The sequence below is a fragment of the Carya illinoinensis genome, chromosome 5, assembly GCF_018687715.1.
Source record: "Carya illinoinensis cultivar Pawnee chromosome 5, C.illinoinensisPawnee_v1, whole genome shotgun sequence".
In the NCBI taxonomy this organism is placed as follows: domain Eukaryota; kingdom Viridiplantae; phylum Streptophyta; class Magnoliopsida; order Fagales; family Juglandaceae; genus Carya; species Carya illinoinensis.
In genome coordinates, this window is record NC_056756.1 from 7,011,641 (window position 1) to 7,029,753 (window position 18,113).

The following is an 18,113-nucleotide window of genomic DNA, read 5'->3' on the forward strand; positions in this document are numbered from 1 at the left end:
AGGATTTTCTTTCTTTTTTTTTTTTTTTTTTTTCTTTTTTGGTGTGTTTTTTGATATTTAAACCGACTAAAACCTGCTGGTGCTGATGTGATGATGTCGGTTCTTTCATATGCTACTTGTGAGCGAACAGAGTCCAAACCTTTTGTACATAAAGTCCAATTCCAAGTAAGTGACATTAACCACACAGAAATTACGAACAACAAACTAGAAATTAATCACCACCATAAGCTTATATTAAGGGAAAAAAAACATGAACTATCACAGTAGAGAAGCGCGAGGTCCACTATGTTACAGGAACTCAGGACCCCAGGTTATTGACCTTTATTCGACATCTACACAAGATACAGGAAGCAGAGCTACCCTTGGTCTAGATAGAGGCTGTTGCTGGTGTTGGTGATGGAACCCAAACAAGATGATATACCGGGAGGAAATGGCATATTGGAGAAGAAGAGCCGGGCTTGATCCCTAGTTGGCGAAAGAGAATGTGATCAGGGTCCCATTCAGACGTGTCCATGTGGCATACAGCAACTGCTTCCACCTTATGTTCATTCTCACCCCCTAGTAAAACCTTGAATATTTTGCTCCTTTCTATGAAGTGGCAGTAGAAAACTTTGTAAGGGTACGGCAAGGGATGACAAGCTACCCATTTAGGAGCATAAATTTCCTCTGAAATTCTCAGAACAGAGTAATTCTGTGTCGAGACAGTTGCCACTGTGGGGTGGGTGATTGTTAGGACATCCAGGTTGGGCCATGAGCCCATGATGTTGTGTACAAAACCAAGCATGGACTCTAAAGAGGTAGCGCAGTGCTTGATCTCCCCCTTGATGGGTAGAGATTCGCACTGTTGGAGTGTGTTTTCCATAGCCCGGGCACTGGGAGAACCTGGAGGGATTGAGTAGAGTTGAAGAACGTTTGAGAGTTGGGCCATTGAGAAAGGAATGGAATCAGCTTCTTCTCTTGGCAAGAAATGGGGAAACTCTTGGATAGGAAAGCGGAGGGGCATTGTCTTCCCCACAAATAGATCATCCATGGTGAAAAAGCCTGACTTGAATGCTTCCGAGCGATCCATGTGGGATGATGGCTTTGCTGCCATATGATTTTCATGCTCCATGCCTGACTCTTTAGAGTCTTTCCCATCTCCATATGCACTAATGTAATCCAACTCTTTCACGTCTTGCGCACTTCTATAGCCAGCAGTGTAAGGGCCCTGATCTCTCTTCCCAGTGTATCCAGCAATGTAATTGTCTTTTGCATCTTGCCTGGTTCGGTAACCAGCCTCATACTGTCTATTTCTGTAACCAGCATCATACTGTCTGTTTCCGTAACCTGCCTCATACTGTCTGTTTCTGTAACCGGCTTTGTAAGGTTGGTTCATCCCTTTTTCTTGTGTCACTTCCACTTTTTGCAAGTTTTGATCGGCTACGTCCTTCACATCATTATCAATCTGGCCACACTGCAGACAAGATTACAAATTTCGACCAATTTTTTAAGAAAACGTAAACTCTTATAAAGTGTAATGTGCAGACACGAAACAAAAACTAACATGCTTTTTGTACTGTATCCCAGAGTTTTTCAATGCTTCTTTAGCAGTTCTGTAATTGTCTTTTGCATCTTGCCTGGTTTGATAACCAGCTATATAAACGAAAACTCAAAGATCAGTGGCCACATTGCAAGGATTTCGGCCAAATTAAGATCAACGTACTGAAGGTGCAAACTTCTAAAATGAAGTGTTATCGTGCGGATGCTGGAACAAAGACTTACCTGCTTTTTATTTTTCATCCCAGAGTCTTCCAAGTCTTCTTTTGTACCATACTTAGCTAGGTAAGATTCTTCCCCATCTTGTCTGGTTCGGTAGGCAGTAATGTAATTTGCTCGTCTGCTTGTGTACCCAGCGATGTAGGGTTGGTTCATCTCTTTTTGGTTTGCCACCTCCTCTTGTTTCAAGTGTTGTTCATCTACGTCCTTCCCTCCATTAGCATGGGTTTGCTGCAAACAAAAAAACACAAAAAGATCAATATATGGCCACACTGCTCCAGGCAAATTAAGATCAACTTTAGATCATAACATGCAAACTTTCAAATAAAGTGTGATAATCAGTTCTCGGTGAACGAATCACTTACATCCTCTGGAACGTCCTCCATCTCTGCGTATTTCGCGTCTAGATCTTTAGTACCATAAGCAGTGATGTAATTAGTGTCTTTCGCCACTTTTTTTGTCCGGTAAGCAGCTGCATAACCTGAAGCGTAACCAGACTGATCTTTCAAATTCTCTTTGGAACCGTAAGCAGATTCATAAGAATCTTTTGAAACCTTTTGAGTCTGGTAAGCAGCTGCATAACCTGAAGCATAACCAGACTGATCTTCCAAATTCTTTTTGGAACTGTAAGCAGATTTATGAGAATCTTTTGCAACCTTCTGAGTTCGGTAAGTAGCTGCATAACCTGTTGCGTAACCGGACTGATCTTCCAAATTCTCTTTGGTACCGTAAGCAGATTCATAAGAATCTTTTGTATCCTTTTGAGTCCGGTAAGCAGCTGCATAACCTGACGAGTAACCCGACTGATCTTCCAAATTCTCTTTGGTACCGTAAGCAGATTCATAAGAATCTTTTGCATCCTTTTGAGTCCGGTAGGCAGCTGCATAACCTGACGCGTAACCCGACTGATCTTCCAAATTCTCTTTGGTACCGTAAGCAGATTTATAAGAGTCTTTTGCAACGTCCCTCGCTCCACTGATGTGGTCACACTGCAAGCAAACAAATGATGCATAGGTAAAAACTTAAGAAATGCTTAACTTCATGATGTGAAGCTCAAGATTATGGTACAAAACATGAGTACATGCATGCATGCTGTCGTGAGAATTAATTAAGAAGGCTTTACCCTTAAGAGCAACAGACAAAAGAGGAGGACCCCATATGCAAACCGAAGAGCCATATTCTTCCTACGAAACTGAAGTCTCTACTCTCTAGTTCAGTGTGCGAATTCTCAAGGAAACTATGCTAGCTTTAATAGCCATCCGATCAGAGAGAGAGAGAGAGAGAGATTTTAATGACGTAAGTTATTACATATCCATATGCCTAGACAGGCCAATAATTGATGGTTAAAGTACTAATTGCCAGTAGACAATATTAAATATGCCAACACGAGATAATTATTACAACATACGAGGAAACTTGTTAGAATCCCATACACTTGGCCACTTGCTCAATAATCAGAGTATTCCCCTTTTCTTTTATTTTTTTCCATTTATGAAGATTCCTCCTCGATTCGAATAAAGCACCTCAAGTTGTAAAACATAATTTTTTTTTTTTTTAACCAAAATGGAATAAAGTTGATGTAGAAAATAATATATAATTTTGGATATTGTGTGAATATTCTATCCACCAAATATGAGCAGCAAACTCTTAGATATTTTATTTAAGACAAATGCTACACATCATCCCACACCACACACTTTATATATTAAAATATTATTTTTTATTTTTTATTTCATTTTATTTTTATTAAACTAATTAAATTATTCTATTTATCATCCACACACTATATATTTATTATAGAAAAAATAAAAAATAAATTAAAATAAATATGATGTGTAGAGTGTGAGGATGATAAAAAGAACTTTTCTTTATTTAATAAGCAATATTTACAAATTGTAACGTGATGTGATGTGCTAGGACGCCTCGGCAACTATGCAAGCCCTTTAATTGAGAAGGGGCGGTCACTTGCATGCATGCCACCTTGTATGGGAGCGGGGAGGGCGTGGCCATTTTTGAGAATAGAAATAATATTTGTAGTCGTTATTATGTAAGTAGCATACAGTTGTTTTGAAAAAAATAAATTAATACGGAACCCACATAAAAAAAAAAACTAACTTTTTAATCGTGGACCTCACTCTTTTTTAAAATAATTACGCAGCGTTTTCAATTCCACGACTATACGTAACATTGTTGCTTTGAGAAAGGTCACCTCCTCCTCATTAGGGATTATTTAGATAGTAAAAATAAGATGATTTTAATAATAAAAAACAGAATCTCTAATTTAATGTTTTATATAAAAATTTAAAAAAAATTATAATAATGAGATAAAATAAAATATTTATTATATTAAGTCCATTAAAAAATATATATTTATATAAACTGCAAAAAAAAAAAAAAAAAATCCGGATAAAACTGAAGTATACAGAAAGTCCAGCTACTGTCTACGTCACAAGCAACAACAGTACTAGTACTTTATATACTAGGATGGCGCTAGCGGTTAGGTGTACCGCTAGCACAATTACAGTGATTACTTTTTTTTTAAATGATTTTTAATATCATCTTTAATTATTAAAAAAATTAAAAAATAAATATATAATTTTATTAATAATTAATTTCTTAACTATTAATTAAAATAAATTTAAAAAAAAACTAAAATACATTTACTACAATATTGAGCGATAAGATTGAAGGCTGTACTGGCACTTTCCTTATATACAAAGGAACAAATCAACGGCCCGGCCTACGAATGATCTACATAGCCTCAGTGCTCACCCCATGAGAAACAGTGGACGGACGGCTACACAGCTCTTCGCATGCATATGCGTAGCTAGCTACCTAGACGAGCGGCGCCACTCAAGCATGCATGAAAAACCGTACCTCACATTAATTAATGAGTTTTATTTAATGAATTTGTTAAGTACAAAAAAAAATCCCCCCATTAATATGTGTAATAATATTAATTTTTTAATATTAAAATTTAAGTTAATATTATTTTTAATAAAATTTAATTTTTAATTAATTAGATTAAATTAGTATTTATATATTAATACGCAGTTATATTTATAACTAGATTTCTATTTAATTAATTAGGTTAAATGATAAAAAATTACTATTATTATTATTATTATTGCTTAATAAACATTCATTTTATGAGCAATAATATTTAAAATGTATTTAGGACATAACTATTTTAAACTTATTTTATTATTATTTATAAATCATTTACTATTATTCATAAACTATTTCATTATTATTCATAAATAATCTGAAATATTTAATTAAAATTTATAGAAAGTCTTAAAATCATAATAAATTCATACAAATTAATTTTAAGAATATAATATAAATAATTAAATTTATCTTCATATTCTTTAGAAAAGTAATAATTTCACATATGGCTAGCTACTATTTGATCAATAAGTATGGACTCAGGAGATGCCACTTTTATTTTTGTTTGTTTGTTGGTCGACCATGGCAGTAGTGAATTTAGCTGCTATCATCATATAATTATATATGACTCCTCTGGTTAAATTATTTACGGGGAAAACTAAGAAAAGTCCAAGCGAATGATCATGCTGAGATCTCGTTTGAAACTTAGAATCAAAAGTTTAATATAATTTTAACTCGAGTTTAACATCTAAATATTTAATTTTTAAATTATTAAATTTATTTCAACTTGAAATCTTATTATACGTCATATTTATAATTTTTTTTAATTTTTTATAAATATATCTAAACTTATTTTAATATCTAAACACACTTATTCTACCATTTTAAGTCATTACTATTTATAAAAAATTCAACTTCTCTAATTTAAAATCTGAATCTTGGATCAAACAAATTTCAGATTAGTTAATTAATTGCAAGATAAAACAAAAAGATTAAGATAATGATCTTATTGATCTGGTGAATCAAACTTATCCACGGCAACGGAAAGTCAGACTTTTTTTGGTTCCTTTTCTTTTCTATTTTTAAATTAATAGATCAAATCTTATTATTAGATTTTGCCAAATAAATTTAAGCGTCTAAAAAATTCAAATGATTCATTGAAGACCTTAGAAGATGTCGACGTACCAACCACGACAAATTTATGATTCTTTGTGAAGATGAACACGAACCAAGTTAGACCTCGGAATTAGTTTAATTCTCGCTATAAGAAATATGAATATTTATGACGAATTATATATGATGATAATGACTATTTACGATTAAAATAAATTTATTTTGATAAAAAATAATTATTTTTATAAAAAATAACTGATCATAACTGAACATATTTCTTGTAATGTTTTATGATATAACGCTAATTTGTTACATGGTAATATAAAGAGATGTTATTTTTTTTATCTTAAATTTTGTCATCCATAATCATGCTATGCTAACTAATGTATCATATTTTTAGCATTTTTTTATTTACTGTAATTAACTACAAAATGTGTCACATCAATAATTACCATTTAAAATTATAAACGAATTAAAAATGATGACATTAATGAGTTGCATTATTTAACTAATTAATAACTTGGATAAAAAAATATAAAAAATCGATGACATGATATCAAATGAAATGGACTTATAAATTATTCTTCGGCATGGCGTTGAGATCTGTATGCCTAATCGACACCTTGAGAAAAATGAATCTTAGTGATAATATGATAGCGTTATATTCTCTAATCATAATTTTGAACTGACCTTTGAAATTTGACTTTTAATATTCCCTAAAGATCGAGAAATAAAAGAATACGTTATTGCTGTTGAGCTCATAACCTGTTTCAAATGATTAGAAAATCACAAGCTTGGCTTTCAGCTAGTTGATCACAAGCAGTATGGCTGAGTCACCCAACTTTGTATACATCCATATAACATGATCATCAAGTAGCTTAATTTATCATTGGTGTTCCTTGTTTATGGCGCTAGCTCTTCCAACAAGAAATTGTCCTTGTGTAAACTAAAACTTTCTTTTTTATTATAAGAATATCTTAGATTATTTGTAAATAATGAAATAATTTATGAATAATAATTAATAGTTTGTGAATAATAATAAATGATTTTTAAATAATAATGAAATAATAGAAAAATATATAAGAATAATTGTATGGATCGAAGAATTGTACGCGTATAGACAGCTTGAGAGTTGTCATGGAGAGTTAAGAATTGAGAAGCCCTTGGCTTCAAGCATGCACTTGATCGTGTTTTTGCAATACAGTGCCAGGAAATGTCACTTTTACGAAAAGCATTGAAGGATCCTAGATCCCGATTCTCAAGAGATCGACGTGACATAAAATCTTAATAAATAAATAGTAATGCTAGAGATATAAGCTACAGGTTTTATTCCAAAAGCTTATGTGTCATTAAAAAAAAGTCAAGTCAAAACTATATATTATATAGTAGTGATGTAACACCAATTACATGACCGATTAATTAGTCATACATAAATAAATGTAATTAAAGAATAAGAATGCTCTACCCTCTAGCCTCTAGGTACTGTTTTTGAGCTTACTTGTTGAGTTTTTTTTTTTTTTTTAATGAGTAATATATTTTTACAGTTATTAATTTTGTTTCTGTGGATGATAATTATGTAAGATTTTAAAGTCAAATAAGATTTTTCTATATTTCTAATGAAATGACATTATCACAAGTTTTCTCATTAGACAATCTAAGGCTTCTCGCTCAGATGACCTTCTTGACATGATACTATCATATGGTTTATTTTAAAAAATGAAAAAAATAAATTCAAAACAAAACAAGAGTGACAACTAATATAAAAGAGAGAGACTAACACTCTAGATTATGTCTATTCCTTTTATATTTGTGTTATTTTTTAAATCACGTGATGGCATCACGTTAAAATAAAAGCATCCAAGCGGTAAACTTTAGATGGTCCAATAATGACGTTTTTCTATCACATTAATTAATTATAAAATAAGGTGTAATATATCATTATTATTTTTTATTGTTAGGCACTCAACATCTTTGGGCATATGTAACCACTTATAACCAGTCTATCTAAGGAGGGATCACGCGAGTTTGAGTGATATATACGTTAAGAGAAATATTAATAATTCTGACCGAGTACAAGAACAGCTAGATCTCCCCAATCCATCATAGGATCCCTATGTGGTTGTTTTGTTATAGTTTAAGCAGTCGTCCTTATCTCTTATCGTGATTTTTTTTTTTTTTTTTTTTAAACCTACGACTTTTGAGGTAAACTCTTATATACAAGTTACCTATTTATTTGTTAATTTCTTCGAATTCCGTATTTTTTTTTAGCTAAAGTATTTCTCATTAAACAAATTTCTTAGTACACAAAGACCAATAATTATGATAAATTCTTTTATTAGCCTAGTATAGATTACAAACTGATCATGTAAGATTACATGATTGGAGTTCTCAATTTCTCGAGGGTTATGACATCTGCCTAGACCAAGATCCGTAACAACACAAGCTGTTCTATGTTAATCTAAAGCAATAGATACCAACTTCACCCAGAAGAATCAAGAATGACAACCCAAAACAGCCAGCCTTTGAAGATCAGAGCTTACTTTAATTGAGATAAGAAATACAACTCTCAATTGATGAATATCATATGCAAACTTTAGCCAGCCTGAGGAATATCTGTTTGATAACAAATTGAACTCTGATGTTCCCAAGACATGAATGGTTAGGAAAAATATCGGAATTCAATATTCAGTTTCTAGCACGCCATCGATGAGTCCAAACTCCATAGCCTGCAATTAGAGGCAGCAACCGCAAGAAAACTGTTAATTTTGGTGGAGAACATATACTGGAGTAGTAAGAGCCCAGGAAAGTTGGGAAAAAAAAAAAAAAAAAAGGTAGCAGAGAATGGAATCTCTTTCATTCTACTGGAATTCGAATCTCAAATCTTGAGCATGCAGGGTCTACACTCATTACGTCTCAAAAGCAATATCTTCATGAGGTACTGCTTAATTGGCCTATAAAGTTCTAGCGATGCAGACAGCTTAAATTTCCCTTGGCCATTTCCTTTACTCATCTGAATAATACACAAGTAAAGAAGACATGGATTAAATAGTAAAACAGGCCGAGCGACATTACCTCAGAAACAGACAAGAAACGGTCCCTTTCAGTGTATTGTTGCACTTTCTCAAGAGATTGACCAGTAAAAGCAGCATACATTTTGTCAATTTTCTGCATAATATTACCACAAAAAGAAGAAAAGTACAATTATGTTCTGGAAACGGATAATCTAGAAATTGGTGAATTCATTTAGGGGTGGAGTATGGAAAATAATCCTAATCTCAATTGTTATGGAAATCGTAAAATGGACAAACGCTATATCGATATTTTCTGTCAAAGCTCTGGAAATCATGCAAGTTTCAGATCATAGGCTTTTACTAAAACGCAAGAATGCAGCAAAAGAACGTAGGTTCCTTGTTAATCATTCAACACTTCTTATGATGATCAAGTCATTTGTATTTACTAGTCCAACGAAGGATTAGCCTGGTTTTTCTAACAATCATGATGCATATCTCTATCGTCACCTTCACTGCAGGGCAGAGTGAAATTAATCAGAACAGTCCAGCCCAGTACAACGGTAAACCTAATTTTCAGTTTCTTGAATGCTCAAAACTTATATTCAAGTTATGTGAGTCATGTTCTTCATTTTTTATTCAAACTGGAGAGAATATAAGAGGCATCATTTGAACCACATTCTAACTGTCCAGAGATAATTCAGAGCATGCAACTGAGAGGGAAAGGGAGACTAACATGGCGAGATTGCACTGCTTCGTTCACTTGGCGCCTCACATCTTCCACATGACCCTGTAAACAAATATATCTTAGCAAAAGAACCATGCCACATCTACCACCATCTGAAATTAGCTGTATCACAAATGCCAGTGAGAAGATATTTATGGATTGAGTTGCGCAGAGGGACCACTTCACCCAGCCATACCCATAATGTCAGGACATGAGATGGTTAAGAGGGGAACATCATTGAAAAGCAAAAGAGTCTGATACTGGGGCTTGTACGTACCCAAACCCGATACCAAATCCCAAATCCATTTCATATGATACTATTGTGATTTTCTATTATCAAATCACTGTAGATAGGAAAAACTAATGTAAACATTAACTTTATAATCTCAAACACCAGCATAATTATAAGACAGCAAAAGGACCAAAAAAAAGGTAAACATAAAAGAGGAAATGAAATGGGATTGGAAAAATGGTATATCCTGTGACAAGATCTCCTTTTCATAAAATGCCATAAAATACACTAAAAGGCAATTCATACCCCACATCCACTCTGTGGTTGATGTATCATAATACGTGCATTTGGCATTGCATAGCGCATTCCCTTTTCTCCACCAGCAAGAAGAAGTGCGCCCTGGCTTGCCGCTACTCCAAAACATACTGTGCCAACCTTAGGCTTGATCTGAATATATGAGTTAATATATGCTCTGAGAGTGAGAAATCAAAGACTTTTCTTTTACTTCTTTTTTTTCCAAAGAGAAATAAGAATGATAGTTGTATACACAGTAATGCCATTTGCGAGATGGAGTATCTTGCAATACATGCTTTTACTTACAAGTAACATAAAACATCTAATGACCGCATAATCCAATTCTGATCACCTAATGCCAAATAGATAATCAGATGAACAGTTTAGCATGCTAGCCTGAGTGCTTAACAGGATTGTATGAGTACATGGGAAGCAACTGTCAATATCCAATGACAGTCTGGTAACCTGCTCTTACAATTTAAAGGAAGAAGATCCTTCTGTTTGCAATCTATAAACTATGGTTTGCATGAGCATTGGGACAAAAAGCCCAATCACAGAAACGTTATCAGTTGTTCCCCCGTTTGTCTTGAATGTCACTTATAAAAACTAATAACCACCTAAATGAAATAAAAGAAATCAGACAGAGAGATAGGGGCCTATCTTTTTGTTTCCTTAGCAATCTTCTTCCTTTAGTTTCCGTTCTCCATAGGTTCTTTTTCTTACATTCAAGTTAGGTATTTTGGTCAGTAAAATGGTCAAGCCACCTTTTGAAATTAGCAAGCATGAGATTCACATACATTGGCATGTTACTTACCTTTGTGCTCCTCATTTGATATATTTTCTACTTTTAGATCTCCTCCAATCATTTCAGTCACTTAGACAACAGTTTAATTCATCATTATTGCTTTCAAATTGAGGATTATTGAGAAAAAAAGTGGTTTTGATTTGCACTTAACAACTTTATATGGGATTTCTAAGACATAATATCACAACCATTGCATATAAGGAGATACACCAATATAGTGTTTATGATCAATCAAAATTTTCTCAGCTTTTAATAGGTCATTACAATATCAGAGTACCAAGAAAAGTTCATATTCTGCTAGAGGTAGCAAAGACTAATAATTTTTCAATTACTAAAGGTGGCAAAAACTAATTAAGAAAAAGGGAGCAGAGAAATGCAACGGTTTTCTTTGTAATCTTACCCAAGACATGCAATCATATATGGCCAACACAGAGTATGTACTTCCACCAGGGCAGTTCAAATACACCTGACAAGGTACAGGACTAACTCATAAGCTGTAAAGAGTTAATCTTTAAAAATAAAAATAAACTAAACAAAACATGCTGTAGAAAATTGAGTTTACACTCCCAATGCATCAATTCAAAGATTACTATCAACAGAACCACACCAGAATATCTGCATCCTCATCAACAGTTGCCAGAGTTACAAGCTGCGATATGACTCGTTGAGCCACCTGTGAGGTGATTGGCTGCCCAATGAAGATTATGCGATTCCTGAATAGCACGGATGAGAGATCTAAAGGCCCTCCTGGGGTCATCACAGCTGGCATTATGGGTGGATTCCCTGTTTTGGCTTCTATTGCATCATAACTGCATATCGAATGCAGTTTAAATGGCTTATTTTTCCATCAAATAGTTAATTAGAGAAGGAGAGAACACAGAACCAGACCAAACATCAACCATTATAGGATCTAAACAGATTGCTAATAGATCATAGGCATATGTAACATGTTTCCTATTTAATATTGTGAAGATAGATCAAAACAAACAAGGTTCAGATGCAATGCTTTTTGCTGCTCCCAATTCCAACACGTGCTTATTCATTTCTCTGATGTAATTTTTAATCAGATGGATGTAACAGTGGCACTGTTGTAACATACTCCATTATAAGTATAGAAAATCTCTTAAGTTTTTTGTTTTTGATAAGTAAACGGTAGTATTAATAAGGATAGGCATAGCCCAAGTATACAAGATGGTATACAAGAGATAAGACCTATCTAGGTCGCTATAGAGGACACAAGAAAACCTCTAAGTGCAACCACATACTATTCAAATAATCACTTGAAAATTCATGTGTAGTCGATACAAAAGATGTACAGACCACCATTATATAACAGATACACATACATACAAGTGTTTGTAGCTTGTACATATGCCTATATACATGTGGTTGTGTGTAAATATTACCAAACAAAAAAAAAAAAAAAAAGGAAAGAGAGAGGATTACCTTAAGCACTTTAAGCAAAAAGGGAACAAGTCACACACCTTTTACCAACATCATGAAAATCCTTCTCTGCATGCTTATGAGGTAAACCACAAGTTTTACTGGATAAGCCTGAACACCATGTTACATATATTAGAACTATCTTTTTATGCAAAAATGCAAAAGTTAATGCATTGGCCATCGCGGAGGCGTTTATGTATCTTTACAAGATTCAGGACTAACCAAACATATTCAGTAGCTCAACAAATAATCAATAAGCCATAGATACAATAAGCATTAATGGGAATTTTCAATTAAAAAACCAGCGAGAACTGGCTCTGACCATGACAAATGTTTGGATGAAATGAAAGACCTACTCTGAAAGTCTAAGCTATGGCAACCCCTAAGGGTTAGCTCAAGTGGTAAATGCCTTGGTCTTGGTGGTATGCTCCCTCTAGGTCTAATGTTTGAATCCTCTTGAGTGTAAATAATTCTTAGGGGGAACCAGAAAGGGGGATTTTTCCCTTGAGTTACCTGGGGTGCACTTGCGGGAATCTCCTTACCGAAGGCTTGTGCACCCCTGGGATTAGTCAGGAGGGTGTTCTCGGATACCAGTACCAATAAAAGAAATCCCAAGCTATGGGAAATGACCACAATTGAATTCATGAGCACTTGCTCTGTTACCAAAGGTTACCACTTGTAAATTTTGACACAAAAGCAAACCATTATTCAAAGTAACTCTAAATTTTTATTTTCCCTTACCTACTTATCACAAAAAAGTAACTTCAATAAACTGCTGCTTAGCACAAATTAGCTCAAAAAAGACAACTTGGTCGTCCCAAAATCGAGTTGTAGCATATACCCAACCACTGAGAATGAGGGGAAAAAAAAAAGGAACTCATACACTACATTAATTATAAAAGTAGTTTCAAATTTTGAGTTGTAAAAGATACCAGATGTTAAAGAATCTCGGTAGGGACTTGGCAAGGCGCAGACTATCGACCTCCTTGAGTTTCTGAAAGAAATCCAAGAATTGACAACATAAAGCAAAATCAAAATTTCCCAACTGACTGAAACTATGCAATTGATATGTTTGTGCGTGTTTGTGCACATAGATACCTGCGGGAAAATAAAGGAATGGACGAGTCTCTGTTACAAGAAGCGATTGAGAAGTTTAAACGCGAGGAGATAGCTGAAGCTATCATCTTGCACTCGGCGAAAGAAGAGAGACAGAGCGTGAGAGTAGCGATGGCGTCGTTGGGATAGATAATAAGTTCTATTATTTTGGTTGGAAAGTATAAACCGCGAAGTTGCTGTTAATTAATGTTACGAACCCTACCCCTTTTTTTTTTTCATGTATTATGGTTTCTTTTAAAACTAAAGCAATGTTTTTGTAATTTCTGATGATATATGTTGGGTTTTCTCCTCAGGGCTCCTAGAAATATAGGCCCAGACAAGAGAGGTCCAGGAAATCCGGTAAGCCCCAACTCAAAAAGGGCCTTCGAGTCTAGAAATAGAGAAGTAGAGGACGCTCGGGTCCTTACCGGGCCGCCCAACCCCAAAAAAGTAAAAGATCGACAAATGGCTAATACAGGACGAGAGACCCGTAATCCTCTGACTACAAGCAAAAGGAATGGTAGTTCGATGCATCACGTTTGCGACAAATAGACAAAATAGAAGCGACGCCACGTTGAATGCTTCATCAGATGGTCATGCCGCATTAAATGGGCATGACTGAGGAAGCTATGGGGGCACACCACTCCCAACAACAAGGCATTGACCACTTGTTCCAAACTCAGGTATAAAACAATTCTCAAACATCGAAATAATGGTTAGATTTTTTGAACTCTTCTCATTATTATTGCTCCCTTACTCCTTCACCCAAAGCGTTGCTGACTTAGGGATCGGAGGCTCCCTCGATTGCCACCATAGCTACGCAAAGTTTTCATTATATTTGGAGGCCCAAGATTAAGACTCAAGATGTTAAGGGTCCGGCCCAAAAGAATACAAAATACAATATTAATATATTTTAATTATTATTTTTTGTAATTACCGTTGATATATTTGAAATATGTTTTTAAATATTTGGATCTCAAAATAAGACGAAAATACAGATAAAATTAATAAGACCAGTTTGAATGGCCATATATTTCTTTGCCAATGGTATTATAAATGCCTGTATGAAAAATTAATGCAATCAAATAACTTTTCTTAATAAAAAATAAACGGACTTTAATAATAAGATAAACTAATTGTTGGAGTACGGCCCAAAACCAAACAAGGACGACCAATCATTCTGGGCTGGGCTCGGAAAAGGAAACTCCGCAGGTGAGTGGTGTCTTCGGGACATTTTCCACCGAAAGGAACAATGCTACTTAGGAGAATTTATCGTGTTCTACACCACCACCTATTAATATATAATTTATCATTTTTATCTTTTTATTTTAAAATATTTATGTATATATATAAATAGCATTGTTCTATTTTCCAGCAGTCGTGGAAAGAAGAAAAGCATAAAGGTGCTTCAAATAATGTGTTTTTTCATCATTTATAGCAAAAAAAGTAAAGATTTTTATTACATATAATTAATGCCTCCAAGACTAGAAGCATTACTCCGTAGTCTCCGGCCAGTGCCGTCGTTGGCCTGAATTTACGACTTCTTAACTTGAAAGTGTTGTAAACTAATAACCACTTCGCTGGACACCTATGCATGCATTATTACATAAACAGTTCAATATATTGAAGCATAAGGACTTCAATATAATCTAAGCTGACATGATGGGCACCCAAATTATATTGTCTGCGGGAAAGAAATGGCACACGGGAGAGCTTCCGGGTTCAACTCCGAGCACACGAAATGACACGTGTTCAGGATCCCACTGAGAGGTATCCATGTGGCAAAAAGCAGCTGCTTGCACTGTCTCTCCATTCTCACCATCTAGCGAAACTTCAAACAGCCTATTCTCACTCTCTTGGCCATGGCAGTAGAAAACTGCATAAGGGTAAGGCATAGGATGACAAGCTATCATTTTGGGTGCTGAAATCTCCTTCACTCCCAAAAAGGTATAGTTCTGTATAAGTACTGTTGAATTTCTGAGATCAGTAGCGGTTATAACTTTTAGACGACTATTCAATCCAAAGAAGCTACGTGGAAAATCAAGCAAGGACTCAAAGGAGGTAGCACAGAACTTGGTCTCTCCTTTAATGGGTTCAAGCTCACATTGTCCCAGTGTGTATTCCATAGCCTTGGCTTCGGTTGACTCCTTGGAGAAGGAGAAGAATTCAAGAAGGTATGGAAGCTGTGTTGATGAGAAAGGAATGGAATCAACTTCTTCTCTGGGAAGCAATCTAGGAGACATTGAAGGATCCTTTCTGGGAAAATAAATTGGCATTGATTTCCCAACTTTTAGATCATCTATAGCCAAAAAAACATTTAGCGCAGGGTCCATGTGATCCATGTGCATTTCTGGATGAGCATGCGCATGCTTCTTTAGGATCCTTTCATGACCATTCTCCTCACGTACCTCTTCGCCTATATGCTTACGATTGATCTCTATATGACCAACATTGCTCCGCTCAGAATCGTCCTGAAGGCTTAGATGGCCAACCATGGTATGTTGATGTATATCATATTCCTTCTTGTTAACATCTTTTCCATTTCCTGTAACCAGCTTCCTTGCATTACTCTCTTGTGCAGTCTGCCATAATATCATTAATTAGCAGAAGATAACAACTCGTCGAAATTGTAATTACCACAGAAAATGGAGTTCGAAAACAAAATTGAGGTTTTAAGAATTTTGAAGCCAGGTATGCAGTATCAGGAATTGACAAGGATGACCAGATTAGTAAGGTACCATGGTTAGGAGCATTTCAATGTGAATCGGTGGAAATTCAGTGATGTGAGAGATAACAGGACAAAGAGCTTACCAATAGAACAAGTAGTGCGTAAACAATGATGCCACAAGAAGCAATCCGGAGACGCATTTTTCCCTCTTCTTTTCTTAGGAAGTCTAATTTTTCTTTTCTTCTCTGCTATCTGGGTATCAATTTGTAAGCAAGTAACATCAGATATAGCACTGGGGTTTATTTATTTTAATGATTACATCTTGACTTAGGTATTTTTAATCCACACAGCTAAAGTTTGTTGAGTGTATAAACAACTGGAACAATATTCTAAATAAATGGGACAAAGGTGGTAGTGGAGTCCGGAAAGCAAAACCCATTGTAGTCGGCAGCAGACTTGGGCGTGACTGAGTCCAAAGTGGGTGTCAGTTGATTCAGAAAAGCTGTTCCTATTGAATTTTATTAAAAATTCCTGCTCTAAGTCAACAGTTGTTATCTTAATGAATTGGTTTTTTCCAGAAAGATGGTTTGTGAGTTGACTCTTAAGTTCATTCCTTTTGGAAATGGGGTTCAACCAAACCGATCAACTTTTAATTTCTCTCTCTTTTCTTTATAAAGGTGGGCCCTTAATTAAAGGTTAAGAATTTTACAGAAGGTTGTACTACATCTGGAGAAGCCATGTAATTCTGCAGATTGTCAGTCCTTGCAAAGAAAATTGAGGGATTCTACCCTGCCATTGAATGGCTATGAAACAAGGCTAAAAGACAGGCCATCTTCATAGAAATGATTGAAGCATCCAAATAATAGTAGCATGATTATAAATATTTCCCATCAGTGAATTATCTTTCCTAGACAGGCCAGCTCTTAGAGTAACTTCCACTTAAGGTAGAAACAAAACAACCACAAGTTAAGTTTGCAAATGAAGGTGAAAATCTCAGCAATAGCTTGCTAGTACAGCTAAAACTTGTACGTTCTGCAGAAGTCCAACCAGTACAGCTAAAACATACGTGTTTTGGCCATTCAATATGGATTTGATCACAATCCAGTACTGTAGATTAAGACATATTGGAATGGACATCATTAAACTATTCAAGATGACAAACTCTGACATATGAATTTGCGTGGTCTGCTCACCAATTGTCTCATCTATGCAGAAGTCAACTAAGGATTATCATCATATCAAATCTAGAAGAGATCAACAATATCACTTCCATCGAAATCTAACAACAGAACTTCAACTTCCTCCCCACATCTGTTTTCCATTGCACCAAATCTACGTCATGCCACCTATGTACTTCTCAGTTGCATTGCGCGCTAGAGAAAGTAACACTATTGTCAGCCATGAATGACTGCACAGCCAATATTCCAATCACCAATCCAGTAGCAGTACGTGTTTAGTCGTTTACTTTGGGCTAAATGTCACTAGAAACTATAATTATGAAGCCCTAGAGAGCTAAACAGCCAACCCATGATGCACCCTACGAAGTTGACTTCTGCAGACAAAGACAGCCAAGTCTGCCTTATATCTAGAAGAACTTTATTTTTGGGGATAAAGCATACAAATTAAAACTTAAAAAAAAAAAAAAAAAAAAAGGAAAGAAAGAACAATAGAGATGCAATGCGACGACATCAAACTCCATCTACAGGTAGACATTTCATATTTTGATATGCACGTTTCAAGTTGACTTTTAGCCAACATAACCACGAGTTTCAAGCTGTTTTCATCTCCTGAATCCGCTAATCTTGTCTCACATAAGTATCGGTTGAATTTTGCATTAATTTGTCCTTCACAAGTTTTGTCTCGCAGCCACTGAGCCGGAATTTTCTTTCCTATTTCCCGCAAGTCAGCTGAAGATCAATGGTGCACTCGATCGGGACAAAACCAGGGAGAAATAAATAAATTAAGAGCCTTTTAGATCTTTTGCATTTAAAAAATAGAAAATTTTAGAATTTTTTTTATAAATATCTTACTAATAACGGTACTCTCCTCAAGGAAATTAAAATACGAATTTCACCAACTTCTTG

At 35.0% G+C, this 18,113-nt stretch overlaps 3 protein-coding genes across 4 annotated transcripts; all 3 read right to left on the reverse strand.

Moving 5' to 3' along the window:
- Positions 1-205: 205 nt before the first annotated feature.
- On the reverse strand, positions 206-3,039 carry LOC122309999 (BURP domain-containing protein 9-like). 2 transcript variants are annotated; one of them, XM_043123876.1, is made up of 4 exons: positions 2,879-3,039; positions 2,121-2,744; positions 1,762-1,986; positions 206-1,444 (listed from the first exon to the last, which is right to left on the reverse strand). In XM_043123876.1, exons 1-4 carry the CDS (start codon positions 2,930-2,932, stop codon positions 368-370), a joined length of 1,980 nt encoding a protein of 659 aa, XP_042979810.1. In that variant the 5' UTR covers positions 2,933-3,039; the 3' UTR covers positions 206-367. The 2 variants fall into 2 exon arrangements, with proteins under 2 accessions (XP_042979810.1, XP_042979809.1); XM_043123875.1 differs by having other exon boundaries at positions 206-1,453.
- A 5,035-nt stretch (positions 3,040-8,074) lies between these two features.
- On the reverse strand, positions 8,075-13,594 carry LOC122310843 (ATP-dependent Clp protease proteolytic subunit 6, chloroplastic). The gene is made up of 9 exons (XM_043125039.1): positions 13,365-13,594; positions 13,199-13,260; positions 12,308-12,377; positions 11,431-11,632; positions 11,224-11,289; positions 10,031-10,171; positions 9,502-9,555; positions 8,830-8,922; positions 8,075-8,483 (listed from the first exon to the last, which is right to left on the reverse strand). Exons 1-9 carry the CDS (start codon positions 13,448-13,450, stop codon positions 8,436-8,438), a joined length of 822 nt encoding a protein of 273 aa, XP_042980973.1. The 5' UTR covers positions 13,451-13,594; the 3' UTR covers positions 8,075-8,435.
- Positions 13,595-14,765: 1,171 nt separating this feature from the next.
- Positions 14,766-16,372, reverse strand: LOC122310842 (BURP domain-containing protein BNM2A-like). The gene is made up of 2 exons (XM_043125038.1): positions 16,173-16,372; positions 14,766-15,943 (listed from the first exon to the last, which is right to left on the reverse strand). The coding sequence occupies exons 1-2, from the start codon at positions 16,227-16,229 to the stop codon at positions 15,011-15,013; spliced, it is 990 nt and encodes a 329-aa protein (XP_042980972.1). The 5' UTR covers positions 16,230-16,372; the 3' UTR covers positions 14,766-15,010.
- Between the last annotated feature and the right edge of the window lie 1,741 nt (positions 16,373-18,113).